The following is a 27,942-nucleotide window of genomic DNA, read 5'->3' on the forward strand; positions in this document are numbered from 1 at the left end:
GACATTCGTTTGTCCTAACTACGTCAACCTAAGTGCTACAACTCTCTCAGAGGTGGAGTTATTGAGTTGATCTAGTGGATGTCTTACGTTGGCAAGAGCACCATGGTCTTGTAGACTCTTACAGAGTTAGGCTGATTAAACTGCCTTGTGTTGACCTAACCTTTGTAGTGTAGACCAGATCTAAGTCTTACCAACACCAACTTTAGGTTTGACAGATTAGTCTAGGGGTACATTGTCAATCAAATGTTGACCTCACTCCCTGACCACGAAGGACACACCCATTTGCCTCAGTAACCCTCTTCTCCTGGGGTATTGCTTCTGGGGCCGAGATTGGTGTGATCAGAAGCAAGATGTGGCATGTGGCCCCTCTAAGGCCTGGTCTACACTACGCATTTAAACCGATTTTAGCAGCGTTAAGCCGATTTAACGCTGTACCCGTCCACACTACGAGGCCCTTTATATCGCTATAAAGGGCTCTTTAAATCGGTTTCTGTACTCCTCCCCGACGAGAGGAGTAGCGCTAAAATCGGTATTACCATATCGGATTAGGGTTAATGTGGCCGCAAATTGACGGTATTGGCCTCCGGGTGGTATCCCACAGTGCACCACTGTGACCGCTCTGGACAGCAATCTCAGCTCGGATGCAGTAGCCAGGTAAACAGGAAAAGCCCCGCGAAATTTTGATTTTCATTTCCTGTTTGCCCAACGTGGAGCTCTGATCAGCACTGGTGGCAATGCAGTCCCAAATCCAAAAAGAGCTCCAGCATGGAGCATACGGGAAATACTGGATCTGATCGCTGTATGGGGAAACAAATCTGTTCTATCAGAGCTCCATTACAGAAGACGAAATGCCAAGGCTTTTGAAAAAAAAATCTACAGGCTACACAGTGCTGCGTGACAAGCGTAACGGGAAGCCAGAGACTCAAATGGACGCTCATGGAGGGAGGGAGGGGGTACTGAGGACTCCAGCTATCCCACAGTCCCCCGCAGTCTCCGAAAAGTATTTGCATTCTTGGCTGAGCTCCCAATGCCTGTAGGTTCAAACACATTGTCTGTCGTGGTTCAGGGAACAGCTCATCAATGTACCCCCTCACCCCCCACCACGTGAAAGAAAAGGGAAAAAAATAGTTTCTTGACTTTTTTTAATGTCACCCTATGTCTACTGAATGCTGCTGGTAGACGCGATGCTGTGGCAGTAAAGAGCAGTATCCACTCCTCTTTTCTCCCCGGTGGCGGACGGTACAACATGCTTGATAACTGCTGAATACCCCTGGCTGGCCTCGGGGTGCCTGGGTAAAAATAGGAATGATTCCTGGTCATTCCCAGTAGATGGGACAGAGCGGCTGATAACCGTCTTCATCATAGCCACTGGGGACTGAGCTCCATCAGCCCCCTCCCTTTCCTGTGTAAAGAAAAGATTCTGTCCTGCCGGGACTATCAGAGCAGTGGGATGCTGGGCTCCTCTCCCCCGCACCGCTTAATGTCCTGCCTGGACTGTCATAGCACGGGGAGGCTGCCTTCCCCTCATTTTATCTCACTAACAAGTCACTATTTCTTATTCCTGCATTCTTTATAACTTCATGACACAAATGGGGGGGACACTGCCACGGTAGCCCAGGAAGGTTGGGAGAGGAGGGAAGCAACGGGTGGGGTTGTTGCAGGGGCACCCCCTGTGAATGGCATATAGCTCATCATTTCTGCGGGATCTGACATGGATCTGATACACTGCTTCTCTAGTACATTTGCCCCATATTCTAGGCAGGACTGACTCTATTTTTAGAAACCATAAAGGAGGGATTGACTCGGAGAGTCATTCCCAGTTTTGCTTTTGCGCCCCCGGCCGATCTCAACCAGGGGCACCCATGATAGCAGCAGACAGCACAGAAGGACAGATAACCGTCATCTCATTGCCAAATTACACTGGCAGCAGACGGTACAAAACGACTGGTAACCGTCTCTGCTATCATGCAAAAGCAAATGAATGCTGCTGTGTAGCGCTGGAGTATCGCCTCTGTCCACAGCATCCAGTACACATACGGTGACTGTAATAAAAAAAAAAAAAAAAAAAAAAAAGCTGAATGGGCTCCATGGTTGCCTTGCTATGACGTCTGCCAGGGGAAAAGGCTGCGAAATGATTGTCTGCTGTTACTTTCCCGGGAGGAAGGAATAACTGACGACATTTACCCAGAACCACCTATGACAATGATTTTTGCCCCATCAGCCACTGGGCTCTCAACCCAGAATTCTAAGGGAAGGGGGAGACTGCGGGAACTATGGGATAGCTGCGGAATAGCTACCCACAGTGTAATGCTCCGGAAATCAACGCTAGCCTCGGACCATGGATGCACACCGCTGAATTAATGTGCTTAGTGTGGCCACGTGCACTCGACTTTATACAATCTGTTTTGTAAAACCGGTTTATGTAAAATCGGAATTATCCCATAGTGTAGACGTACCCTAAGATTTCCCCCCACTGCCCTCTACCAGTCAGACCCTTTTTGTGTACCAATCGGAATAGGTATTGCACAAGAGTCTAGCCCAGAACCCCCATCCCTGGAGCTCAACGGTTGGCCAGTCAGTAGCATTGCCCCCCAGAAATCCCATGGCTGTGTGAAAAGGTTGTCTCATTTCAAGAGCATGTTTTTTCAGAAATCCTGGAAATGCCAAGCATAATCTTTTTTCGTATGATCACCCTAGTGTCTCATGCAGCTTTCTCACTTCATCTAATGATTTTGCATCTATAGGTTTACCATTAGACATGACAACCAGGAGGCCACACGCAAAATGCAGATTAGTACCAGTATAAGACAAGTCCACTAAAGACTATCTCTCTTTATGGACAAGTAGACTCTTGAGGATAGAATTTGAAACTCTATAGCTATTCCCACCCATGTTTTTTTTACAACTATTGAAATGAAGCATAATGTCCCATGAACATGTACCTCTCTTACTCTGTAGCAGTCTGATTTAAAAAATCTTCAGTAGAGAGGTCATCCCTAATTAGTCTTACTGAAGATTGTGTAAGGATTGTTTAAATTACAGCTCTCTCAATGTAATTGAATAAAATAATCTAGGGCTAGCCTACCATTAATGTTGTCAAGAACTAACAGTATCCTCCTGTGCGTGGCTTCTAAAACCAGCCAGCTTGAATTTATTTGCTCCAGCTTGACAAAACAAACTTCTTCAAAATACACTGCACAGCTAAATCTAGGAAATTTCCATGCAGCTTCTCACTTGCTCCGTCTACACATCTATTTGGGGCTCTGCAACTGCAGAGGTATATGGGGGTTCTCCTGTAGAACCATAGGTGTGTCTTCTACATCAGACCCTATCTGTGAGTCAGTTTCCAAGGGGCTGCCACAGGGATCATCAGGAGTAGATGGAGTGTAGACAAGGAGAAGCCCTCTACAGAGCTTTCTGGGGAATTTCTAAATCAGACTCCATATGAGAGTCACCATAGCCCCTAGGAGACCAGGACCAGATACAGCAGTGATTTTCAAACTTTTGTACTGGTGACCCCTTTCACGTAGCAAGCCTCTGAGTGTGACCCCCCCCCCATAAATTAAAAACACATTTTTATGTATTTAACACCATTATAAATGCTGGATGCACAGCAGAGTTTGGGGTGGAGGGTGACAGCTCGTGACCTCCCATGTAATTACCTCACAACCCCCTGAGGGGTCCCGATCCCCAGTTTGAGAACCCCTGAGATACAGCCTCCTCATTATCAGACATGACAGTTTGAGTGTCTCCCCTAGCAGACATATCTTTAGTATTTTTCTTATCACATTAGTCTTCATAAAATTTAAAAAATGACCCTGCCCCGTAACTTTTTGGCAGCTTTGTCCCCAAACCCTTTAGATACAATTTTTAACTCTGATGGAATGTTAAGGAAACATGGGTGTGTGATTATATCTGAAGGCAATAGTTCAATCCCATTTTTTCAGTAGATTGTGGTTAAATCAATATGGTTCAATGGAGTTGAATCAGCTGTATTGTATGCAACCACATTTCTCAAACATCCATGTTTTATACAAAATATGGAGGCTTTGTGCTTTATTTCTACTCAGCATTCTACTACATTCATTTCAGCTTTTTGCTGTAAATAGGTCTCTTTTCTTAAAGACACAATAGCTGGGTATTCTGAAACTATTTTTATTTAAAAACATATAGCCCTTGAAAACAAATCAAGATGCCTCATCAAATCTTTCATCTTGTTTAAGGACCATTCAGACCTTGAAACGGGAACACAGATAGTCACAAAGCCCTTTTCAATAGATGGTTTTATTTACAAAAAGAACAGGAGTACTTGTGGCACATTGGAGACTAACAAATTTATTTGAGCATAAGTTTTCGTGGGCTACAGCCCACTTCTTCGGATGCATGGAAATACAAATTTATTTATTTACAAATACCAAGTTTTATTACATTTTATATCATGTTTGCCCCCTGACTTAGTCCTTTTAGATTTCTTAGAAGTACTGTAGTCTTTTTCCTACGCAGAGTCCTGTAACTTCTTGTGTGGATCAGGCAGTCAATATAATGTGCTAAGTGGTATTACTCGGTTTGATAATTTTGTTTAAAATGCTGTTGGAGTCTCAAGAGCTTTGCAGAGCATTTACCAAGGTCACCCTCAGTGCTACATTTTCTTGGTTTAAGCACAGATGTTGCATTGTATAGCCTATGGCAATAACTGTGTTCAAGCTTTCCAAACACAAGTTAGTGCACAGGGCCTGGAGCTTAAAGTCCAGTTCACACAGTCATGATGCCACTGAGCTGGAGCATCTATAACACAGCCCTCACAAAGCTTCTCCCTAAGACAGTGATTAAGGACAGCATAAAAAGAAACACATACAATAGACTGCATAACTCTTTTATGTTCACGATGTGGCACTGGCTCAGTTAGTTCTATATCAAGGACCTTCCTTAAATCCATATAGCTGTCTCCCTCTTCATGCTCTATGTTCTCTTGAACAATTTGTCTTGGTGTTGAGCAAAAACATGTTGGGCCTGATTTCATCTTTGCTCCCTGATATAATTTTGTCCCAGGCCTCTGAGTCCTCTAGAAAGGTGGCATTGAGCTGGTGAGAGATTTTTTGGAAAAGAAACAGCTGTAAGTCCCCCTGTTGTTAAATTTATGCGACCCCAGGTCAGTTCCTACTGCATTGCACCTCATCCTTGACCACCACTTTTTATAGTCTACGTACCTGAGCAATGTCATCTTCACCTTGTCTGATGTTGACTTTGACAAGCCATGGTCCCTTTCCTTTATTGGGGCATACGACAAGCAACAATGCTCATCAGTCTGCCTCATGAGCACTTGAATCTGGGGATCAGATTCTGGTGTATCCATCAACGGCAAGGCCAAAGAGCTCTTCTCCTTTTCCTCAGAATATTCGCTGAAGTAGCGCTTTTTGTGCAGGCAGCCAAGCACCCTCGGAACTAAAATGAATTCTGTAGTTCTCAACAGGGTAGTGAAAGAGGCCATTTTTCCTCTCAGTGTATCCATAATTTCTGTAAAAATACACTCGAAACAAGACTGCCTGTTTCATGCAGTGATGGGTTTTCCAGGGGAAGTGCTGCCAACCGGCCAAACGTTGAGCTCCAGAGATCAGGGGTTCCCACCTAGACCCTTGTGCTATATCTATTTTGATTGATAGACATTTCCCTTATGGGAGGGCTTTGGGGGTGAAATCCATGCCATTTGGCAGAGGACCATGGGAGGAGGTCTTAAAAGGGTCACATGACCCTCTTCCGGACGGGTCACCCCACTCCGGAACTTGCCATGATTGGTCAAACCCGCTCCTGGGGAGGTCCTACAGGACTGAAACTGGCTCCAAGTGGTAGAGGGCAGCTGGGGAATTCTTAGAAGGGTCACATGCCACCCCTTGCTTCTGGTCCTTAGTCAGTGTTGGCTCCAGAAATAATACCCCTGTGGAGAGGGGCTTAGGGTGACAGGTAGGTGGGCATTACAGATCAGAGAGAGGTACCAGCATTTGATTGATGTATCCCCAGACTATTCACATTTCCATTAACAGATTCTTCAACAAAAATATGTTCAACCAATATTTAAATCATTTTTAAACTCCTATTGAAAGCTTGAAAGCACTGGGTTACCCAAACTAGTTAACAACAGTTCAATTTAGAGTCTACAAAATGTATTGTGCCAGAGAGAAATCTCAATATCCGTTCTCAATACTCATATGAAGTATATTCCTTAATGTGACATTATCATTTTAGAAAAAGGAGCTAGGATAGTTTCAGGCACATCACTACACCTGCTTCTGAGTCTCCCTGCTCATTTTTGTGGTTTTACAATACACTTGGATATTTTTCCAAGATGTTTTCCCCATGTTTCTGTGAGAAACACCCATACAAATATAGAAAAATGATAAATTATACATGGGAAACAATGAAATAGACTATTGTATTTGAAAGGTTGTCAAATGCGCAAAGTAAACTGACGCTGAGACTTTTTCTCTCTAATCTCTATGGTAGTAATCTTAGGCGGTCCAGTACTTGCATGTAAACAGTTTTCTGTCATTAGTGATATATTTTTTTAAGTTGGTGTCCCTTTAAAGGTAGTCTCCCAGTGTTTTCTTCCTCTGTACGGTAAAATGTATATTTTAAGGGAACAACTTATTCTCTGTGCTGCTTAAAATAATAGCTATTAGAACATAGGGATATGCCACGATCTCCCAGTGGCTACGTTGGCTAGTGGGAACCTGCCCTTGTAAGGTGGCTCCCACTGGAGAATTCCAGTGCCTATAACAAGTGGTTGTATTGGTCTGTGTGGAGTACTGTGCCACTCATAAAGTGGCTCAAATAAGCAGAATATATGAATGTTGCCTGAGGTTTTAGGAAAAGAAATCATTACTGACGTTTACATGGTAAATGTTTAATTAGCCTTCGCTAACATGCTGTTAAAATGAATGTAGGGGGAGGTTCACACTTCTCTTAGCACTATTTAAAGAATAATAATCTTGCTTTCTTCCCTCTAATCAGCCCACCCTTGACGCAATTTTTTCTTGACTGCGGGGGCTTAGCACGAACAGATAAGAAACCAGCAATATGTAAAAGTTATCTCAAGCTGATGACAGACCTTTGGCACAAAAGCAGGTATTGTACCACTTTCCTTGTGGAATATGTGCAGCACAGGGGTGAACTTGTCTTTGGTCCAGTTGTTTTCTCGTGTGTGATATTCAGAAGGTGTATTACAGGCTTTGAATTTAATTAATTTAAAAATAACTCTAAAAGGTTGTGTGGTGCATTTGGGGAAGTTAATATTTGTTTTAGTGGGAAAGTTACATGGAAGAGGCTTTTCTGTGTATCATATGACAACTCAAAACAAATGTCATTTAGCTGCTGAGTGATGATGGCATCATGTTTGCCTTCAGGTTGAAAAGAATGATTTTCCCATTGCAGCTATTCCTGTAGTTGATCCCATAATCATGCATAATGGCATTAGATTTTCATCCTAGGAAACATGTTTCATCCGTGGAAACATTGACTTCCATATACAATGAAACATGTAAGTTGTTATAAATAAGAGCGCTCTTTTATGGATAATTGAGCCTCCGGTTTCCAAGCACAACCTGAGATAGAACAAACTTCGGTTTTTCCATCTGCTTCATACAACATCATTACACACATACATTTCCCATATTTCAGTGACTTCCATAAATTAAATAACTTTCTTTTAAAAGTTTCTGATTGGTAGCTCTGTTAGTCTGTATCAGCAAAAACAACGAGGAGTACTTGTGGCACCTTAGAGGCTAACCAGTTTATTTGGACATAAGCTTTTGTGGGCTAAAACCTACTTCTTCAGATGCATGGAGTGGAAAATACAATAGGAAGATATAGATACACAGTACATGAAAAGATGGGAGTTGCCTTACCAAGTAGGGGGTCAGTTCTAACGAGACAATTCAGTTAAAGTGGGCTATTATCAACAGGAGGAAGAATCACTTTTGTAGTGATAATCAGGATGGCCCATTTCAAACAGTTGACAAGAAGATATGAGTAACAGTAGGGGAAAATTAGTTTTTAGTTTTTGTAGTAACCCATCCACTTTCAGTTTTTATTCAGACCTAATTTGATGGTGTTCAGTTTGCAAATTACTTCCAGTTCTGAAGTTTCTCATTGGAGTCTGTTTGTGAAGTTTTTTTTGTTGAAGAATTGCCACTTTTAAGTCTGTTATTGAGCATCCAGGAAGGTTGAAGTGTTCTCCAACTGGTTTTTGAATGTTATAATTCTTGATGTCTGATTTGTGTCCATTTATTCTTTTGCATAGAAACTGTCCGGTTTGTTCAGTGTACGTGGCAAGGGGCATTGCTGGCACATGACGGTATATATCACATTGATAGTTGTGCAGGTAAACGAGCCCCTGATGGTGTGGCTGATGTGGTTAGGTCCTATGATGGTGTCCCTTGAATAGATATGTGGACAGAGTTGGCAACGGGGTTTGTTGCAGGGATAGGTTTGTGGGTTAGTATTTTTGTTGTGTGGTGTGTAGTTGCTAGTGAGTATTTGCTTCAGGTTGAGGGGCTGTCTGTTAGCGAGGACTGGCCTGTCTCCCAAGGTCTGTGAGAGTGAGGGATCATCCTTCAGGATAGGTTGTAGATCCTTGATGATGCGCTGGGGAGGTTTTAGTTAGGGGCTGAAAGTGATGGCTAGTGGCGTTCTGTTACTTTCTTTGTTGGGCCTGTCCTAAGACATGCTCTATGCAAAAGAATAAATGGACGCAAATCAGATGTCAAGAATTATATCATTCAAAAACCAGTCGGAGAACACTTCAACCTCCCTGGACACTCAATAACAGACTTAAAAGTGGCAATTTTTCAACAAAAAAACTTCACAAACAGACTCCAATGAGAAACTTCAGAACTGGAATTAATTTGAAAACTGGACACCATCTTTTCATGCACTGTGTATCTATATCTTCCTACTGTATTTTCCACTCCGTGCATCTGATGAATTGGGTTTTAGCCCATGAAAGCTTATGCCCAAATAAATTTGTTAGCTCTAAAGTGCCACAAGTACTCCTCGTTGTTGTTTTTTAAAAGTGATCCATTCACTTTTGATATTTGGAATTTGTTTTGTAATAACTGTTCTACTTTAAAATCAGACCCTATTTTATTCCTTCATAATTTTTTGTGTAGACAAGACCCAAGTTAATACGTCAGAGTCACACAGCAAAAGCACTGTGGCCACACAAATCTTGAAGCTCTATATTTACTTTCTCCTTATCTCCTGAATTGTCTGAAAAGTGTTTTAGGTGTACTTTTTGAGAAAATGAGGGTAGAGCAAGTCCTCCACCTTTTCTCCTTTTAAAAAATGCCTAAAATGTAAGAGAAATTAATTTTAAAAAAAAAACCCATTCACAACAGCTTGTGCTAAAATTCAAGTTATTGCGGAATTTCCTTCCCATTCTTTCTTTCCAAAAAGGTTTCACTTTTGGTTTTGGATACAGTTAAATACTAAAATATATATTACTGATTGTCCCTGTGGGATATCTTGTATCCTGGAGTCACTTGCACACAATTCTTGTGCCTATGCTACTACCCGCCCACTCATCTGTGAGCGCTGCTCAGTATATAGACCACAACTTCTTTGTGGCCTTGACTCTGTATCCATTTGACATATCTTTTTTTTTTTCAAATTTCAAAGGGGGTTTGATGGTCTACAAATAAAGCTATCTCCTTGCACTGACCCTGTGATTTAAAAATATTAAAGAATATTTGTTTATGGGTCTTTGGATGAAGTTGACTTCTATCTTGCATACCAAATTATTTCCCTGCTGTATTGCTGATTAATTTTGACTGTAGCTTACGTGAAGGCCTTTATACATTAATCCCAATTTCACACTTCTTTGGTTTTCCTGTGCGCTTGGAGAAATATGTATTTTTATATTGAAGACCCCTCTTCCCCAAAAAAAGACAAAAGTACATTGGGGTAAGAATAATGTAGACCAAGTTTGTTAAAACGTGTCTCACAGTGATCAAACATGATGATCCCAATGAAGTTAGAAAATTGAAGGCCATTTAATTTTTTTTCCAAACTTTTCTTTCCAGACCTGGTTCTGTTGTTCCTACAAATCTGTTTCAAGGAATTAAAACACTTAATCCAACGTTTCGAGGCTACTCCCAACAGGTAAACCTTTCTTAGTATTATCCAGTATTATGACAGTGAAGTGTCAAAAGTATGACTGCATGATTCAGGTAGATTCAATTGTCAGATTCAAAACTTGATAAAGTAGAAAAGTATGTATTTAAACCAAGCTAATCATAAATTTTTAGTTTTTACCTTTCCATGCTTTAAATCTATATCCCCTAAAACTCCTTTCTAACTTTTTCCAAATCACAGACTTATGTGCTGAATTCTCTTGACAAACTGCTGAAAGGCCCCGTGATCCTTATGGATATCTCCATTCCCTTTCTTAGGGACAAGCAGCAGAATGGTTAATATCAGAAACTTGTCACCTGAAGTAAAGTAGCTGACATACAAGCTGTTCCAGAAAGTGACACACAGGTCTTGCTATGCAAACATAAAGAATATAATAGAGCAAACTTTTACGATATTAATTTACTGTTAGAATGTTTTTAAGCTGAGTTGGTAGTATCCAGTTTTTTTGTTTAGACAATGAGCCCACATCTTTTCTTTTCAGTGTTACTTGGTTTACAGCATTATGGATACTGAATACTTGTGTCCTTCATCTCTTGTATAGGTAGTGTAATTACTTGTAGTGGGCAGGCATTGGTGGTTATGTGACTGAATTATATTTTAGGTGCATTCTTCAAATCATCTTTAATGGAGTGTGTTCTAACATACCTATTTTACTGTTGAAAACATATTTTATTAAATGCCCTATTGTGGGGATCACATTTAATTTCTAATTTAATTAAGAACGAGATCCTTAATAATTTTGTCAGATTCTCTGCATTGCAGTAGTTTATATTGGAAGACTTTGGTAATTCAGTATAATGAAGTTATCCAGTGAAATGGAGGGTTAAACTGTATTTTTGATATGCAAGTACTCTCAGCGGTATCAAGTAAGTGTTAAAATAGCAAACCCCAGAATTGTGGTATATGCTTTTCATTATTACTGACATCCTGACTTACCGTTGTGTCCAGGGTGTCCACAATTTATTCATGTACCTAAAGGAAGAAATAAATTCACTAATTTAGGAAAAAATGGCAAAATCGTCTGCAGCTTTATTAACATACATTTCGTCAGGGGAATTTAGTCCTTGCAAGCTAAAATTTGGGATGAGCGTACCATTCTGTACTCCCTTAAGTATTTAAGGGAAGACCCCAATGTTCTTCCTCAACACTTCACCCTAAGCTACTCACTAGGTCTCATGGTGGCTGCTTAAACAAAGCAGAGTTAAAGTGACCTAGCTCTCTCTCTGAGAGATTGGGCCCTCCCACAGCCGAACTTTATCAGTCCCTGATGGTCAGTTTGTTTTCAGTCAGGATTGTGAGACCAACAGCCTTCACCCCTCTATCCCCTCCCAGCTAATCTGAATTTCAGCCATTGTCAGGGCCACCTAGAGGATTCAGGGGCCTGAGGCAAAGCAATTTCGGGGGCCCCTTCCATAAAAAAAAGATGCAATACTATATTTTTTACATTTCCAAATACATTATACTAACCAGTGAAATACATTCAAAAATTAATTTTTAATGATTTGAAAATGCATGAAATACATTATTTAAAAACATTAAAAGCTTTAATGGTATGTATACATTTGCAATTACATAATAGGCTGTCGCAGGGTGATGGTGATGGTTGGTGCCAATGGGCTGTTGCTGCCTGGGGGTGGCGCTGCTGTTGGTCAGGACTGGGTTGGGAGCTGGGCTCTGGGTCGGGGGGTGCCCGGTTCACAGGGGCTGGGCTCAGAGCTGTGGATCGGGGGGCGGTGTCCAGCTCAGAGGGGCTGGGCTCAGAGCTGGGGGTCAGGGCTGCGAGGGGAGAGTCGGGGGGTGCCCGGCTCAGATGGGCTGGGCTTGGAGCTGGGGGTCAGGGCTGCAGGAGGATGGGGTCAGGGGGTGCCTGGCTCAGAGGGGCTGGGCTCGGAGCTGGGGGGGGGAGATTGGGAGGGGGTCTGGATCAGAGGGGCTGGGCTTGGAGTGGGGGGTCGGGGGAGTGTCCGGCTCAGAGGGGCTTACCATGCTGCTTACTCTCGCCTCTCCCGGAGCCTCGGCGCGCCATGTCCAGAAGCGTCCCTGGACAGAGCTAAAGCGGCATGGCTCCACAGGACTTGAGCTTCTGCCACTCAGCCGCAGCTCGCAGACCCACCCCCTTACCATGCAGCTCCGAGCGGGAGGAGCTCAGGCCCCAGCGGAACCACACCACTTTAGCTCTGTCCAGGGCCACTCCTGGACGCAGCGCGCTGAGGTGCCAGGGGATGCGGGAAGGCAAAGGCAAGGGGGAGCCTCCGACGTTCTCGTGGGGGCCACTGCGGGGCCTAGGGCAAATTGCCACACTTGCGCCCCCCTCTTCCCCCCTCCCCGGGGCAGCCCTGGCCATTGTTTCTGTGACAGACTGGCAATAGCCTGTGATACCTTGATCAAATCTTACGGAATTCAGATAAATTTGTATTGAATTTACTTAAACCTTATTGAATTAGGTTTAATACCTTTGCAGGCCAAAAAATTAAAAATTCAGTTGTGTATGTGTTGTTATGGAATTGTATGTACTGTCTCTTGTAGGAGGGGAGGCTAATGTAATTTCTTCATTATTAGCCCTTGGAAGCAGCCCCCCCCAGAGAGGTCTGCATATACTATTTCAAACTGGATTCTCCAGGGCTTGACAGACAGGATTTTTGGATAAATAGCCTGGTTTTAAATTGCCTCAGAGACTTCCTTCTGATCCAGCAAATAGACAGGGCCCCAGGTCTGTGGAGGACCCCACTCCTTTGAGAAGGGTTGGGAAGACTTAGCCTACTGAGCCCCTTAAGACTGGGTGCTAACTCTGATCTGAGGCTGTTACGAACTGTGACTGTGGAAGAGTCTCCCTGCATGAGGTTTTGAAAGATTGCTCCTGCCAGAGCCCATGTTAGAGTTGGGGTGATCTCTGGCAAGCTTTTTGGCATGTGTGTTGGTTCTTTTATTGTTTTAATATGTTTTCTCTGTAGTGCTTTTACCATGAGAATAAAATAGGCTTGCATAAAAAGAGATGCTTGGTAGTTACAACCATGGGCAGTCACACTTAACTGTCTCTAGAAAGAAAGAAAGCAGGTGTGCTTTGGGCAGCCTGTCTCTGCTGAGGATAACTAGGGCCCTACCAAATTCATGGCCATGAAAAATGCATCACAGACTGTGAAAACTAGTTGCTCCTTCCCCCGCCCCCCTGGGAGAAAAAAATAAAACCCAAAACCAAAATCTGGTCTTTTGTGTGCTTTTACCTTATACTATACAGATTTCACAGGGGAGACCAGTGTTTCTCAAACTGGGGGTCCTGACCTAAAAGCAAGGGAGTCGCAAGGTTATTTTAGGGGAGATCACAATATTGCCACCCTTACATCTGCGCTGCTGCTGCCTTCGGAGCTGTACAGGTGGAGAGTGGTGACTGCTGACTGAGGGCCCAGGTCTGCAGGCAGCAGTGCAGAAGTAAGGGAGGCATGAGGTGGTAATACCATACCATACCATCCTTACTTCTGCTCTGCTGCTGACAATGGCTCTGCCTTCAGAGCTGGGATCCTGGCCAGCAGCTGCTGCTCTCCAGCTGCACAGCTCTGAAGGCAGTGCCACCACCAGCAGCAGTGTAGAAATAAGAATAACGGTACTGCAACTTCCCCTACAATATCCTTGCAACCCCTCTCCCCCACAACACCTTTTTTGGGTCAGGATCCATACAATTACAGCACTGTGAAATTTCAGATTTAAATAGCTGAAATCATAAAATTTATGATTTTTAGACTCCTATGACCATGAAATTGACCAAAATGGACTGAATTTGGTAGTGTCCTAGGAATAACATAGTGAAGGCAGGGAACTGTGCAGCCTAGAAATAGTTGTTGTTCTCCTCCCCAAAAGGCATTTGCAGGGCAGCTGGGAGTCTGAGAATGGTGCCCTTGCTGGACCACTGAGAGGAAATTACAGGTGCAGTAGCCCTGAACTGCAACGGTATCGCTCCCCCTAAAAGAATTACTAGCCACAGCAAATAGGTCAAAAGTTTTAAATTTACATGTGTATAGATCATTGGGCTGAGGGACAGTTCCAGAAACCAAACAGTGGTGACACTAATAATTTGTAAGCAAGTAGCAAAACGATTATGTACCAAACTCCTGTTAAACCCACCACCAGTGGATCAGTAGATACCCTCTTAATAAATAGCCATCTGTGCAACAAGAATAAAAGATGGTTAAGAACAACAAAACTAGGAATTAATGACTGAAGATGGGAGCACCAGAAACCAGGAAGAGGTCAAACTTCTGCCCGCTTCCTGCTCTTATAAGTGAGCTCAAGCTGAAAGTAAGCCAGCAGTGCCATTGCCACTGTGGCCCACTCACTCTTTCCACAGGAGGTTGCTGAGCTGTTAGAGAATGAATCTACAACACTCCCTTTGTTTCCTTCTCCTATCCAGGCAAGTCTGGAACAGCTGGAGGGCTGGGACAAATTAAAGTTAATTCTTTTGAAAAGTTCAAATGTGGTTTCCCTGACCAGTGTACGTAAGGCGCTGATTGGGTGTTGCAAAAAAATTTGAAAACTTTATATGATGAGGTTAGGTTCCTTTACCGACAACCTCTATTAACTGTACAGCTGGGAGCTAACCAGGTATTTGGTTGTTGCTTGTATTAGTATGCACATGTCATTAAGAACATAAGAACGGCCGTACCGGGTCAGACCAAAGGTCCATCAGCCCAGTATCTGTCTACTGACAGTGGCCAATGCCAGGTGCCCCAGAGGGAGTCAAGCTAACAGGCAATGATCAAGTGATCTCTCCTGCCATCCATCTCCATCCTCTGATGAACAGAGGCTAGGGACACCATTCTTTACCCTTCCTGGCTAATAGCCATATATGGACTTAGCCACCATGAATTTATCCAATTCCCTTTTAAACATTGTAATAGTCCTAGCCTTCACAACCTCCTCAGGTAAGGCGTTCCACAAGTTGACTCTGCACTGTGTGAAGAAGAACTTCCTTTTATTTGTTTTAAACCTGCTACCTATTAATTTCATTTGGTGACCCCTAGTTCTTGTATTATGGGAATAAGTAAATAACTTTTCCTTATCCACTTTCTCCACATCACTCATGATTTTATATACCTCTATCATATCCCCCCTTAGTCTCCTCTTTTCCAAGCTGAAGAGGCCTAGCCTCTTTAATCTTTCCTCATATAGGACCCTCTCCAAACCCCTAATCATTTTAGTTGCCCTTTTCTGAACCTTTTTCTAGTGCTAGAATATTTTTCTGTGATGGTTCTTGGGGTACCCGGGACTGAGAGTCACCTTGTCACCCCCTGCTTCCGAACTGAGGAAATCTCACCTATGCCTGGCTGCTCCTTACCACCATTAGCCTTTCAGCCACTTGAACACTTTCCCCTGGGCTATGCCAGCCCAGTCTACACCTTGCAGGTTAACAAAAGGTGCACCCCAGTCCATCTGAATCAGTCCTCTCTGATATGCTGCCCTGGACACAGACTACTCACAGAAATCCCAGATCCTCTGCCCCCAAAAGTGCAATGTTTCCCAGTTTGCTAATTTTACCTTAAATCGCTGCTCCTATAAATCAGACAGCACTTGTGAACCACTTGCAACAAAAGAAAAGTAGATATTTTTAAGAAAGAATAAAGATTTAACTACAAACGAGAGATATGGAAACAAATAGCTATAATACAAAACAAAATCAAAATGTGAAGCTGCATCTACATTTATTAATAGTTACCTTTCCTAGCTAATAAGTGTTCAGTCTGTTTCAGAACTTCACAGAAACCAGGATCCAATTTTTCATGTGAATACCTTGTTCCTCAAGATATCTTCTCAGTGGAAGGATGCAGAGTACCTTTCCCTCCTTTGTGTAATCCTGAAACAGTTTTTTGTTTCTGTTCATAAGACAGGGTGAACCCCTGTTTTGTCATGTTTCTTTTTTACCTTCAAGTGGTTTTGATTGTTTGCATTTTCCTCTGATCGTTTTCCATTGAAAGTTTTGGTACTGAGCAGGACTGCACAATTGAGCCTTGCATTGCATCAGTGGGGAAAACAGTGTAGGGTGGCAACTCCCTCCTGCTGAATAGGCTGTCAATGAGACATTATCCTCTGGTGACTAACATTTACTTCAAGTCCATAACATAAATATTACCCATACGTACACTCTGCAGTGATCATGAATCTTGATGCGTTATGAGCTTTCTGTAGCTACCTTATATTTTACTTTTTATAGATAAATATCCTGTAAGATATGTTTGGTGTAGTGACTTTGTCAGGCCTGAGGTAAGTGTTATGTGCAAAGAACACGTGACCCTTTGCCAAGGAGCCTCTGTGTCAGAAGATTAAAATATCCTGGCACAGAGTATAGGCTTTGTGATGAGTGAAAGCGTGAGAAGGAAAGTTGCCAAGTAAAACTCGTGACATGGAATGGAACTCGTGTAGGAGGTTACAAAATCCAAAATGAAATATTATTTGGACTGACAGTCTAATTCTCTTTTGTGCCCCAGACTGGGCAGGTGGCATTTACTTTGTTTTTACTCCTTTGATTTAGTGGCCAGCTTTAGCTTTTTGTTGTCTCATCTTGTTTCAACGCCACTATGTGCCTATCTTCTAAATATAAAAGGGGATTATGTACCTTATTTTAAATTCCAGGATGCACAAGAATTCCTGCGTTGTTTAATGGATCTGCTTCATGAAGAGCTAAAGGAACCTGTCATGGAAATAGAAGATACTCATTCTACAAGTATAGAAGAGAGTATGGAAGAAGACAAGAGCCAGTCAGATATAGATTTCCAGTCCTGTGAATCTTGTGACAGCAGTGATAAGGCAGAAAATGAGTCTGGTTCCAGACCATTCTCAGAGGACCATGCAGAGGCTACTATGTTAATTCAAGATGTTGAAAACCGCTTCCTCACAACTAAAGATTGGCAGAAAGAAAAAACACCGTGTAAGAAGCTTAACCGGGCAAGTTCTATGGAGGACTTAAAAAAAGACAAAAACATTGCTTCAGAAACTGCTGAATTTTTACATAATCCAGGAACAGTCAAAGTGCAAATACACAGCAGAATTTCAGGTGACTATATGATCAGTTGCTAATTAGTAATTATAACAAAATCATACTTGTAGCTGAAATGCATGTAAAAGTGAAAATGAGGGAAACAATTTTAGATGTGTAACTTGTCATGTATCGCACGAGAGTAGATTGGTTTTTAAACTGGTGCTCAAGTTCATTAATGTGGTACTTGGATATATGTTTGTTTAATCCATCTTGAAGTCCAGTGACTATTTACCGACTATTCAAGATTTGTAACAATTGAAAGACTTCAGATAACATTACAATTGGTGACTGCTTTTGCATTTTTCTCCTTATTTCTGCTTTAACAGTTGCTGAATTAAAACTTAATTGTCTTATACACAAGCATTTAATCAGTCGCCTACTGGTGTGCTAAATTGTAAGTTATCTAACTATTTTGCAGTTCAACCTGAAGCAAAACTTTACTGTTGGAAAAATTCAGCGGTGCAGTAATACAAATTTCTGTTGCAGACTACATCAGTGATGTCCACATGACTGATCTGTCAGGACTGCAAAGCCCTCCCTCAAACGAAGGAGTGAATACACATTTATCAACCTCTCCTCCAAAATCAGGCTCATTATGGTCTGGATTGGCACCTGCACACAAAAAAGGTATATGCTGCTTTTTCTCCTTGCATTGCATTCCTCATAAATGTGCCATTAGTTTTTGCTTTTTCAAAAAAATTTTTGGTATTTAATATTGACACTGCATGTGCTTTCAGGCCTCTACTTAGAGATTTGGCACCATGCTAATGGGGTACAGAGCTTCTCATGATTTTCTATGTCACTGTCTCTTTTCACTTTATTGGAGATGGTGCATCACTACCAGTTGCTGTAAGCAACTGTGTATCCATAGCACTTCCTGCCTCTCCAATTGTTTTTGTCTCATTGCTCTTGAAGCATGGACAATATTTTTCTTGAGCTATCTTTAATAGCACCTGATTGGAGAAATGGAGGCAGAGGGAAGAATGCTCATAGAAGGGAAAAAGGTCATGTTTTTAGAGGAGAGTCTGGGAAGGAGCCCACTGGGTACTCAGGGAGAGGATTCTTGCGGGAACAAGGCATCAGTGTTTCCCAGGATGAAAGAGTTGATGCCTATCCCTATTGCTCTAGGCAAGTTCACCCATTGGAGCAGTCCTAATTTCTGCTACCCACACAGAGAGTCTGTTTAGGCTGCATCTATTCTACAGTCTACTCATCAGTAATAGGTCAGCATCTGAAAGAGCTAGGCTCTCACTGACTGCAGAGTTGGCTGTGACACAGTGCTTCTTCTCCATTACTGCAGTCTCTTAGCACCAGGAATATGTTTTTATAGCAGTTTCTTCTGTCTCCACTATAGATTCCCCTACTTTGTACCCTGGCTGCATCTCTCTCTGTGGTCCCTTTACACAGCTGCCCAGAGGATTCAGGGGGCCTGGGGTCTTCAGTGGCGGGGGGGGCTGCTGCCAAATTGCCGCTGAAGACCTGGCATTTTGGCGGCGGGTCCCGGAGTGAAAGGACCCCCCCACCACCGAATTGCCGCCGAAGACGCGGCACTGCGGCTGGGGGCCCTTCCGCCTTGGTACCCGCCGCTGTGGGTCTTCAAGGCACTTCGGCGGTGGGTCCCGGAGCAGAAGGACCCCCACCGCCGAAGATGCTCCAGGGGCCCGGGCCCCGCAAGAGTTTTCCGGGGCCACCGGAGCGGTGAAGGACCCCACTCCAGGGGCCCTGAAAAACTCTCATGGGGGCCCCTGCAGGGCTCGGGGCAAGTTGCCCCACTTGTTTCCCCCCCCACATCCCGGGCAGCCCTGTCTTTTTATAGAGTTGACACCAAAATGAAAGTCCTCCAACAGGGGCAGCTCTTTCTTACATCACTCCTTGAGGTAGCTGATCCCTTTCTTTCATCTGGATGAACCTATGGACAGCTTTGCAGAGTTGTGATCTGAAGTCCCATTCTAGCAGATCTTCTACCCACTATCTGTCACAGCTTTAACTCCCAGGGACCCTGAGCATGCTCGGATTACACGCAGCCTACTCACAGCATTAGGAAGTTGATCATGGTCTCAACCAAACTTCCAGAAATTTCCCACTCTGACAGGCTTGCTGTTCCCTCATCTGTGGAAGAGGTGGTCAGCCTAATTGCTGGCCCTCTCCAGCCATCAGCAGGAGTCTGAGCAATTTCAGTGGAAAGCCACTCTGGTACTCTGCTTCATTATACTTCGTTTCCTTTGCTGAGGATCTGGACAACAGTGGTATTTCAGACGTGGCCCAGAGGTGTTGCCTGCATCCTCCTTTTGGGATTGTTGCCAAAGTTCAATACTCTATAGTGTGATAATTCACTGATGTAAATGAGTTTGAGTTTGCTACATAATTGTGCTTCAAAATCTGAGCATTCGTGAATAATTGCTAAAGATTTATTTATTTATGGTTGTGAAGAAAACCTTCATACAGTGATGCCTGCTATATTTGGCAAACAGCCAAAGACGACAAGTCTCAAAGAGATGTTAACTGATGGTGATAGTGTGTCAGCATTGAAGTCTAACAAAGAATAATTTAAATGGCAACATTGTATCACTCTCTGGTTACCTTTCCAAAAATATCAGTCTAATGCCATAATTCTGTGTAGTGGAAGATATGGCGCAGATTACAATGAGGCTAGTGTCAAGGTTTGCTGGGCAGGGGAATGAGAAATTCATCCTTCCTCACTCAGATGTAAAGTTACCTCCATCTTTGTCCAGAGTGGGAACAATAGAGATCTGTCCCCTACCGTGTACCAAAAGTCTCAGCTCCCTCCTAGCTGCCAAAAGCAAAACTGTCTCCTGTGCCTTTCTGACTCTCATAAGGCCAAACTGTCCTCTACCCAGAAACCAACACCTTCCCCCCCCCCCCCCCAACTCCATCTGTCATGCATTTTCAGTATGGAACTCTCTGGCAGATTGAAAATGTGAGGTGTTCTAAAACAGTTTAATATCAAAATACATGACTGAAGGATACTTTACTGGGATCAGGAAGTGGGACATTGCTGCATAACTTGTGGGTCCCTGCATAATGTACATCTAAAGTGCCACATGAAAAGAGGACTTGCTAGTGAGCTTTCTTGGTTTCTGGCTTTTCTTCCTGCCAGTATTCCCTCTTCAGATCCCAAATCTTCCCTTCTCCGAGCTTATTTCAGCTAGAAATGATACAGGGAGGCAATTTTAGTTACGTGAAACAGCAGGCACTCAAAGGTATTTGCTTAAGGGCCATCCAGTTGATGTATGGACTTCTTTTGTCTATGAGGCAGCCTTGGGGAGTTGCATCCCGGGTTGGGGGGAGGTCTGTTTGGAGCTGTTTTGTTTCCCTTTTCATTGTTGTTGGCCCTACACTTTGCTGCTCCTTATTTGTATTGGCAACTAACAAATCAGCCGGTCCACTGCCAAAACTCCTACAGGAGGAGTTTTGGGGACCTTAGTCTGTTGGGTAGGTACTTGTCATAGCATTCTTTCTCAGATCTGAACCTTAGAGTTCAGAAAATGAGATACTAGCACCTGAATCCTCTAAGCTTAATTACCAGCTTAGATCTGATAGCACTGCCACCACCCAAAAATATAGTGTTTTGGGGCACTCTGACCTCCCCAACCTTCCCTGGGGACCCCAAGAACCCAGATCCCTTGGGTTCTTAAAACAAGGAGAAATAAACCATTCCCCCACCTTTCCCCCTCCAGAATTTCCCTCCCTGGGCTATCCTGAGAGATACTGATCCAACCTCTTAAATCACCATACAGAGAAGCATCTCCCTTCCCTTCCACAAAGAGGCAAACAGATTGAAGGAAAACAAAGAGAGATTCTATCTCTCCCTCTCCCGTCTCCCCCCCACCCGTCCTGGTGAGTTATTCCAATCCCCTGGAATAACACAAGGGAAACAAAGGGGAAAAAATCAATCAGGTTCTCTAAAAAAAAGAAAGAAATCTTTTAATAAAAGAAAGGAAAAAGTAAAGAATTATCTCTGTACTTCAAGATGTAAATATACAGGGTCCTATAGCTTACAGACACCAGAAAGAGACTTCTCCCCAGTACCAATACAAATCAAAATATTCCCAGCAACTACACATATATAAGTTAACCAGCCAGATCCACAATTGGAAATAGAGTAAAAACAATCAAAAAGCCTAAACCGCCTGTTTTTACTTACTGTATGAAAAGAAACTTAGAGAGCCTGTAGTAATGTCTGGTCTCTCTCAGACCCTCAGAGAGAAGAGCCCACAACGGACAAAGAACCACACACAAAAGCTTCCCTCCGCCCAAATTTAAAAGTATCTTGTCTTCTGATTGGTCTTCTGGTCAGGTGTCCTGTTCCCTGCTTGTAACCCTTTACAAGTACAAGAGACATTAACCCGTAACAATCTGTTTATGACAGTACTGCAAGAGCATTTGCAGTCTATATCTCATATGATGCTTCTAGGTTTTATTCTCTAATGTAGGGGGGCCAGGACACTGTTTCTGAGGGTTTTTTGTACTCCAGAGAAACAGCTATTACTTATCTAATACAGATCAGAACTTGAAATTATTTATACTTGATTTCCAGATCAATTGGGGAAGATCCCTCTGAGAGCTTTAGAGACTGCTCCACTTAGGCAGTCTCAGCAGGGGGCAGGTTTTCTTTTTTTCAGTCAGTCTGCTTTTTAAATTCTGTATCTATCACTGAGACTCGTCCCATTTTGGCCCACCATAATTAGTGCCTCAGCATTTCGAGTCTGTACCAGTTGAATCCTTCAACCAAGATATGTTGAAGACTCCCTGCGAAACTCTTATGGTCAAATGAGGCTAGCATATGCTCTCGGATGTATGAACTTTATACTCCGAGTGAGAATATGCTTAAAATGGGTCTTTATCTGAGAGCTATACACCAAGGATTCTAAGATTGCCCCTCTAAATGTCTGAGTTTTACTTAACTTAAATGCTAGCCTTGAAAATTCCACTAGGAAAGAAAGAAGGATCAAGCATGTTTGTCTACCGTCATTCTACTAGGAAACTACAGGAACAATTGAGCCTAGGAGATACATTAACTCAGCCATAGCTGCCAGTAATTTGGCATTCCGTAGGGGATGAGATTATCAGGAAAGGGAATTAGTTCCTTGTATCTCAATCCTGAAAAGAGGTGGCACATACTCATTTAATCATGTCATTTTAAAAATGGATTCAGGCAAAGCAGAATCAAAGGTTACACTTCGAACCCTCTTTAACCATTTTTATTTTTGCCTTTTTATATTAGTTCCAACTGTATCTTCTCCAAAAAAGAAGAAACACAAGAAATACAAGAGTGTCATATCTGACATATTTGATGGGACCATCATAAGCTCAGTGCAGTGCCTGACTTGTGATAGGGTGAGTGTAGGGAAATGTTCTGACGTGAATGTGGTGTTCATTTTTATATTAAAATATACATAGTTAATTTCAGCCATTTTACCTTTACATGTGTAATCTTTCTCTTGGGATTTGGCCCCTTTCTGAGTTCTGCAGTTGTTATGTCTCCTCAGTTTTTAATTTCTCAGTCCTTAATAGTAACTGTTGCAACCCTTCTTTAATATAGACTCTTGCCTCTCATTTTGGAATAGAAAGAGCAAAAGTCCAACTGAAACACAACAAAATTGTGGGTGTTGGTTGCAAACTAAGCTTTTTTTTCTTTTCTTTTTTTTTCCCCCAAAGTGCAGTAAAGTTTTCTTTTTCTTCCTCTTCCCTACCCCCATCCAGGAGGTTCCCACTATTGGTTATAAACTAGCTGAACAGCTCTGTTATCTTGCTTAGACACACAGCAAGGTGTGTGTGCAGGTGAAGGCCACAGTTCCTTTTCCTCTGGTATTATGGCTAACCAAGGACTGTGGTGTCTACATGCTGTCAGTCACAGATTGCTAATATCATTCAGAACTGCTCATTCAGTTATTTTTATGTTAAGCTATGAGGTGCCTCTTTTCAATTCTTCTGTTTTTAAATAAGAATAAAGGCTGTGTTGTGGGGAGGAGAAATCCTTTGCCCGTGAAAAGCAGTTCATGCCAGAAGAATGGAACCCAATATTAAGGAGGAATCTTTTATATCTGCAATTTCATTTAGCAGAAAATCCAATCATGGTTAGCCTGACTTCCTAACACACACAGCTTTCTCAGGAAAATTGCCTTGTAATATAAAATAGTCTTAACTATTATATTGGATTAGAAATGGCAGTCATTAAGTGTTTTTAATTATCTGGAATATAGAAAAGGGTAGGTAGTCATACTGTTCCAACAGCCTCATTGTGTAAGTTAGGGCTGAGAAAATTCAGGTATCATTAGAAACATTTAAAATTTGATTTTTCAAAGTGGTTTGAAGTCCTAAAATGCCTTATGAAGCTCAGCTTCCTTCTGGAAAGTGTGATGTTCTTTAGTAAAAATGGCAGCCCCCACTGAAGAAAGCAAGTCCCATTTGTTCACAGTGCCACTTAAATAGTAGCAGGCAATTAAAAAAACTTCCAAAAATGATTCTTAGCAGATATTTACTTCTAAGTTGTTATAACAAACCACTTAAGTTTCCTTTAAAAATAGCCCCAAAAGTCAGAAGTGCTCATTCTTATTTGGAGCGGGAGGGCTGTTTCTAAGTAAAACACCATCAAAATAATTTGAACAACATTTGGTAGAATTAGCAAAGAGTCCTGTGGCACCTTATAGACTAACAGACGTATTGGAGCATGAGCTTTCGTGGGTGAATACCCATTTCGTCGGATGCATGTAGTGGAAATTTCCAGGGGCAGGTGTATATATGCAAGCAAGAAGCAGGCTAGAGATAACTAGGTTAGTTCAATCAAGGAGGATGAGGCCCTGTTCTAGCAGTTGAGGTGTGAAAACCAAGGGAGGAGAAACTGCTTTTGTAGTTGGCAAGCCATTCACAGTCTTTGTTTAATCCTGAGCTGATGGTGTCAAATTTGCAGATGAAGTGAAGCTCAGCAGTTTCTCTTTGAAATCTGGTCCTGAAGTATTTTTGCTGCAGTACAGTAGGATTAGCACCCATGAGAGCCATCTGTGAAAAGCTCTATACTACTAACATCACCACTACCACAGGATAAACCAGCTGGGGTTTATAAAAGAGCCATTGCTACTTCTTTAAGTGTTAAAGTATCACCTGGTGCGATGTTGTTCAAAATACTGGTTTCATGACCCAAATCCATTTAAGTGATAATTGAGAGAGTGCCATCTAATGGAATTTTAGGAATAAAACACTGAATCTTTAGTTAGCAGTCACTCTTTTGATCAAACTTCTCAAGATCATAAAATAAAGTAAGGAAACACTGTGGTGTACTTGACAAAATTAGAATTAATTGCTTATTTCTTTTAACAAAAGCTTAATTTTCCTCCCTACTTTATTTTTTGCATAGGTATCTGTTACCCTGGAGACTTTTCAGGATCTGTCATTGCCTATTCCAGGTAAGGAAGACCTTGCCAAACTGCATTCTGCAAGTCATCAGACTTCTCTAGTCAAGGCAGGGTCGTGTGGTGAAGCATATGCTCCCCAGGGGTGGATAGCATTTTTTGTGGAGTACTTTAAAAGGTAATTGATTTTCTTTGTAGTGCTTAGATTTTAAAATTGCTGTTTCTGCTCTACTGGCAGAACATTTGTTGTGTTTTTTCTGTCAATGATGTTTCAGGTTTGTTGTCTCATGTGTTCCTAGCTGGTTTTGGGGTCCAATAGTAACCTTACAAGATTGTCTTGCTGCCTTTTTCGCCAGAGATGAGCTCAAAGGTAAGCCACTTTTTAAAATATGTCTAATGTGCCTTCTTTTTAAAACAAGGGAAATAGATGAGGTATTTTACTTTGTGTTTTTTTTAATTGAACCAAAGCACACATCAGACTTTTAAAAATATTCCTGGTCATAGGATCCACCATTTTTTTTTTAATAACTTTTGAAACGGATTTTGAAGCAAGAATTTTCACATAAGTTTTCTTGGAAATATCCAATAATTGAATTTCTCATAATGAAATAAAATCAGATTGAGTTCAAGACATTTTCAATCTAAATTTGGGAATTTGCTCCTTCTCTTGCCTTTAAACTGTGTACTGTGTCCCTTTTATTTTAACATGATTAAATAACCCAACATAATCCAGAATATATTTTTACTGTTTGGGAGCATAAACCCTAAGAAAACCATGTATTATACATTTGCTCAGTGAAATACTAAACTTTTTCCAGAGCAATCCAAAGTCTTCAAACACTGACTGAAAACATTTAACCTGAAAAATAAATTATCCCTGAAATTACAACACGATCAAAGCAATAGAAAAGTATAATAGCTATTGTAAATCACAGTTATTATCAATAAAGTATAGTGGATACCTTGAAGAATAATTGCTTGTGTTTAGAAAATAATGGTTATTTTTCCCCCCCCAACAATATCTACAGGTGATAACATGTACAGTTGTGAAAAGTGTAAAAAGTAAGTCATCTTTTACCTTAAGTTTGCTTTGATAAGCCTTGGTCTTGACCAGCACGTTAACTGTTGCTGCAAAAGTTGAATGTGTGGAAATAAATGCAACATACAGTGACTTTCATAGATGAGAATCCTGTATTTTTGGTACAAAGACAACCATATTGAGATTGTGACGGGATCCCCAGGGTGTAGCCTGGGACTGCAGTGTGGGACGACTGTGCCCCCTTAACTCTCCAGCCTGGGCTATCTCTCTCTCAGTGCTTTGCTAGTGACAAGGAGCAAACCCCTCCAGGCACTGTTAGCACTCAGCACAACCACATATGGAGCCCCACACCCAGCTAGATTGCATGAATGCTCCCAGAGCCACTCATGAATATCACAGAGAAGGCACCAGCCAAATTCTCCCCCCCCGCCCCCCCCAGCTCACAGGCTTGTAGCTCGGGAATACACAGACTTGCACTGTTCAAAACCTTTTCTTGAGCAATGCAAGTTTATTAATTGGTTTACCACTTAGAATGGAAAGTGGATATACACCAGCCTTTGTGAACCTGAGCAGGTTTACCAAGCACTTCAGGCAAACTCACTGGTAAAGATAAGCAGTAAAGCAAGTTTATTGATTACAGAAGATGTATTATAAGTGAAGGCAAAAAGTCAGTGGTCACCAAAATAAAATAAAATAAAATATAAGCATGCAGTCTAAACCTTAACCCTTATCACACTAGACAGTATTTAGATCAACCAATGTTCTCACCCTATTGGATCTTAGTCCTTAATGGGCCAGTCTCCTCTGTTGAAATGATCAGTCTTCTCAGCATCCTTGTTCCTTGCAGCATAGGTGGGCGGAGGAGAAAAGGCAAAGCATGGGGCCCCTGTGTTCTGTTTTATACCTTTAGTCCATGTGTTTGGAGAACATAAGTCCAGGCATGTGTAGTGGGGATTGCTGAGTCACAAGGTGAGGCTGATCAATTCCCCTGGTGTGGCCTTGTGCAAGTGAGTCATTGTAGCTCCCTTGCTGGACAAAGGCTGTTGATGGTTGTTCAGCACCTGCCTAGGTGTTGGGTTATCTCCCTGGTTGTCTTTGGGGCGCTAGTATCTGGGTGCTTCCCAAACCCACAGCAAATTTTAGTGGAAATCATACAACACAATTCTCATAACTTCATATGCATTAATGAGATATATATATTTAGATGGAACAGTGGGTTTCAGCAGATCATAACCTTTCTCATGATACCTTATAAGGCATGCTTTGTATGCAGTATCACAGTTACATACAAATGAAGAGTATGGGGTTTATAGGGCGCTCCCTTGGGGTGTAGTATCACAGGGATTGTAAAGAAATATTTAATCTAAATGTACAGCAACCCTTTGTATTACTGTAAGATAAATCCTTAATTGTTAATGATGTTTTATCAAAATAAAGGAACGTAACACTGTCAGACTCTTAACAGTTGTTGCTGTTATACATAACACTATTTTCTTGTACAGGCATCATAGTACAATTTAAGTAAATAAAGTATGGGGTCAGTAAAGTACAGAGGACCTTGAAGAATGTTCATAGCCTTCAGTGGAAATGGAGTGCATATTGGCACTCCATTTTAATTATTTATTGATACTCTGCTGCAGTTAATTCTTGAAGAATGAACTTATTTAGCAAAAACTGCAATTCAGCCATAATTTGCTTTCACAAAGTTTAAATGCTAAATCTTTTCCCCCATACCAAGAAAATCCATTGGCTAGATAGAACTGGTAGACATATACATAGTTACTGCTTTGAATTATTCAGTGGAACAGATTTTCTTTGCTTCAAGATTTCATTATTCATACACTTTGGCTACAGTAAGTCTAGTCTGCATTTCAGGAATATTTCAGGAATATTTCAGGTTTACTGATGTAACACACAACTCTAAGACTTCATCATGTTTTTGCTGAGTTGGCAGAGGAGGCGAAACATTTATAGAACTAAATGATGTCTTTCATCTTTGCTTAGGTTAAGAAATGGAGTGAAATTCTGCAAAGTGCAAAACTTTCCTGAGGTATTGTAATCACACACCTTTAAAAATGTTTCTTCTGCATGATTGGGAATGTGGCAAGGTTAATGAGTTGCACAGAAAGTAGATTGTGTCTTGAATGTTAAAAAATTAAAATGTAGCCGCATACTTACATTCCTAAAAAAAAAAAAAAAGTTTGCATCTAGTCACATTTGGTCAGGTACTTTACAAGAAAATGAACAGTTAAAATGAAAAGTAAAGTTAGAAGAAAAAAAAGTTTTTTTCCTACAGTCCTGTAGCCATCCTATGGAATTCATTT

At 41.8% G+C, this 27,942-nt stretch overlaps 1 protein-coding gene across 9 annotated transcripts in view; it reads left to right on the plus strand.

Moving 5' to 3' along the window:
* Positions 1–27,942, plus strand: part of USP33 (ubiquitin specific peptidase 33) — a 92,001-nt gene that overhangs the window by 41,063 nt on the left and 22,996 nt on the right. For 6 of the 9 annotated variants that reach the window (XR_007775425.1, XM_050961858.1, XM_050961861.1 and 3 more), the window contains 9 exons: positions 7,006–7,119; positions 10,074–10,152; positions 16,804–17,224; positions 17,696–17,836; positions 22,455–22,567; positions 24,585–24,757; positions 24,855–24,949; positions 25,608–25,641; positions 27,623–27,668. Coding sequence is in view for 8 of the 9 variants with exons in the window: in XM_050961858.1 (XP_050817815.1) it covers positions 7,006–7,119; positions 10,074–10,152; positions 16,804–17,224; positions 17,696–17,836; positions 22,455–22,567; positions 24,585–24,757; positions 24,855–24,949; positions 25,608–25,641; positions 27,623–27,668 (1,216 nt within the window). In the remaining variant the exon portion in view is untranslated. The remainder of the gene's footprint in view (positions 1–7,005; positions 7,120–10,073; positions 10,153–16,803; positions 17,225–17,695; positions 17,837–22,454; positions 22,568–24,584; positions 24,758–24,854; positions 24,950–25,607; positions 25,642–27,622; positions 27,669–27,942) is intronic. The other 3 variants (XM_050961860.1, XM_050961862.1, XM_050961863.1) reach the window with 3 other exon arrangements.

The sequence above is a fragment of the Gopherus flavomarginatus genome, chromosome 7 (assembly GCF_025201925.1).
Source record: "Gopherus flavomarginatus isolate rGopFla2 chromosome 7, rGopFla2.mat.asm, whole genome shotgun sequence".
Taxonomy (NCBI): Eukaryota; Metazoa; Chordata; order Testudines; family Testudinidae; genus Gopherus; species Gopherus flavomarginatus.